The following is a 2,693-nucleotide window of genomic DNA, read 5'->3' as shown; positions in this document are numbered from 1 at the left end:
TCTACAATAGCGGGGTATTGAAGTTGTATTTCACTTCAGAAGCGTAGTCATGCTAAATAAGCCAGCCAGTGCTTGTACTGTTACGCGCGCGCTGGTTTCACGTGACTTGGTGATCGACTGTCGATCGTACATCGAAGTCGTGGGTGCCTAATTGAAAGTAGTTTATGCTTTCACGGTCAAGATGATTTAGATAGTTATCTACAGCGGTTCGAACGTTTAGCAGAACTGCATGGGTGGAAGCATGAGGACTACCACGTATATCTAGGTACATCATTACGTGGTCAAGCACTTAAGGTGTATATTTCTTTACCAGATGAAACCCTCCGAAATTATGAACGTTTAAAGGAAGCCCTGCTTAGAGCATTTGCTGTTGATGCAGATTCTTATAGAAGAAAATTCAGAGAGAGTAAATGTAAAGAAAATGAATCATATGTACAGTTAGTGGTTAAGATGGAGCAGTATCTCGATCGGTGGCTGTCCATGAGTAATGTTGAGAAAGATTACGCTCGTCTATTTGATTTCCTTATCCGGGAACAGTTACTGACAAATTGTAGTTCTGATTTACGCGTGTTCTTAAAGGAAAGAGGGTGTGAAAGCGCAACGGAGATGGCGGAAGCAGCAGATAGATATCGTAGTGCTCACGCATATCGCGGAAGCAAACTGTCAAGGCCGGTGCAAAAACAGAGTTCACCTAATTCTGATGACATTAAATGCCATGGATGTGGGAAGCCTGGTCATATCCGTCCGAACTGCCCTAGTAACCCTAGAAACTTTAAGCAAAAGACAGAGGGTAAAGTTAATTTTGTTTTTCAGTCTGAGATGAAACCACAAAACAGTATAATTGATGCTGAAGGCAAGTTGTTTGAAAAACCAGCGGAGGTTATGTTTGACACGGGATGTTCGACTGTAATTGTTAATGACAAATTAGTGCCTGCAAGATTTAGATTGGGGCCTATGGTTAAGGTTTATGATTATCTTGGGGTTCCAAATTCCTTCCCTAAGGTCAGATGTTTTATTCAAAGTAAATTTTTTTCGGGGTGGATTAGTGCTATTGCAGCTCCCCTTAAATTTGCAGACGTGCTTATCGGACTAGTTCCTGGCGTAAAATTGCCTAGTAAGTGCGCCACTACCTCGCTCGAGCACGAACAGAGCAAAGACGTAGGCGATGATGCTTCACAAGCTCTTACAAAGGTAGGCGATGTTTCTGTGGGTAATGACTACAAAATCGCGGATAAAAAGGATGTTAATGAGTCTCCTGACGTCATTGCTATGAGTGTCCAGACTCGTTCATCTATATCAAAAGTGGCTAAGATTACCTCATTAGCTTGTTCAGAATTCCTAGACCTAAATATAAATAAAGATCAAATAAGGGAGGAACAGCTAAATTGTCCAACTCTTCAATCTATCAGGGAAAACGTCAAAAGCGGAAAACGTGTGAAAGTAAAATCGCGCGCAGTAAAATTTGAAATAATAGGCGGACTTATTTACAGGGTATGTCTTGAGAGCAAATATGATTACGAAATTGGAAGTAAGCAGCTTGTTATTCCAGATAAGTACAGGATTCACGTCCTAAATCTGGCTCATGATTCACTGACTGCCGGACATTTCTCTCATCGGAAGACGAGTTTTAAAGTATTTTCTAAATTCTTTTGGCCCGGTGCTGGCGCTCACATTAAGAGATATTGCAGATCATGCCCAATATGTCAGAAATTTTCAGCCAAGGGAACTGTACGTAAAGTACCTATGAAGAATCTCCCCATAATTTCCGAACCCTTTTCATGTGTTGCCATAGATCTAGTCGGACCTTTTTCACCTTGCTCAGAGAGAGGAAACAAATATGTGCTTACTTTAATAGACTACGCTACACGATATCCCGAAGCTGTACCTCTGAAAAACATTGATACAGTAACCGTTGCGGAAAGCTTGGTAGAAATATTCTCGAGAGTTGGTGTCCCGAGAGAGATCTTATCTGACCGTGGTTCACAATTCAAATCTGATCTCATGAGCGAAATTCACAGAATGTTATCCGTTAAAGCTTTATATACCAGCCCCTATCATGCTTCATGTAATGGTGCTGTAGAAAGACTGAACGGTGTATTAAAGTCAATGATAAAGAAGCTTTGCGTAGATCACCCGAAAGATTGGGATCGCTATATACCTGCTGCCCTATTTGCCTACAGAGAAATTCCGAACGACAGTCTTAAGTTCTCCCCATTTGAATTATTGTACGGACGTCAGATTCGTGGACCTTTAACAATTTTACACGAGCTATGGACAAAAGATGACATCGATAGTGACGTAAAAACTACCTATCAGTATGTTTTAGATTTACGCTCGCGTCTTGAGGAGACTGCGAAACTAGCAGCTGCCCAAGCGGAGATTAGTAGTCGTAATTATAAGAGCTATTACGATCTTAAAGCTAAACACCGTAAGTTAAACACAGGTGAAGAAGTACTAGTCTTATTACCCTCCAGTAGTAATAAATTAATTATGCAATGGCTTGGTCCTTACCCCGTTGTGCAATGCAAAGATAATGGCGTAGATTACGTTATTAGAGTACGTGGTGTAAAGAAACTATTTCACATCAACATGCTAAAAAGGTACTTCCGCCGTGACAGCTACAAAAGCGAGAGTGAAATTGCTCAGGTATGCATAGTTGAAGAAGAGAACCAAGTGGGTGATAACTGTGAACC

General features: G+C 41.1%; 1 protein-coding gene across 1 annotated transcript in view; it reads left to right on the top strand.

Moving 5' to 3' along the window:
- LOC125035010 overlaps positions 1-1,891 on the top strand; it is a 1,942-nt gene extending 51 nt beyond the window's left edge. Inside the window, exons 2-3 of the mRNA XM_047627055.1 lie at positions 182-1,728; positions 1,880-1,891. Coding sequence (XP_047483011.1) covers positions 182-1,728; positions 1,880-1,891 — 1,559 coding nt within the window. The remainder of the gene's footprint in view (positions 1-181; positions 1,729-1,879) is intronic.
- The last annotated feature ends 802 nt before the right edge of the window (positions 1,892-2,693 follow it).

Source organism: Penaeus chinensis, chromosome 19 (assembly GCF_019202785.1).
Source record: "Penaeus chinensis breed Huanghai No. 1 chromosome 19, ASM1920278v2, whole genome shotgun sequence".
NCBI lineage: Eukaryota > Metazoa > Arthropoda > Malacostraca > Decapoda > Penaeidae > Penaeus > Penaeus chinensis.
This window is presented reverse-complemented; position numbering and strand designations above follow the sequence as displayed.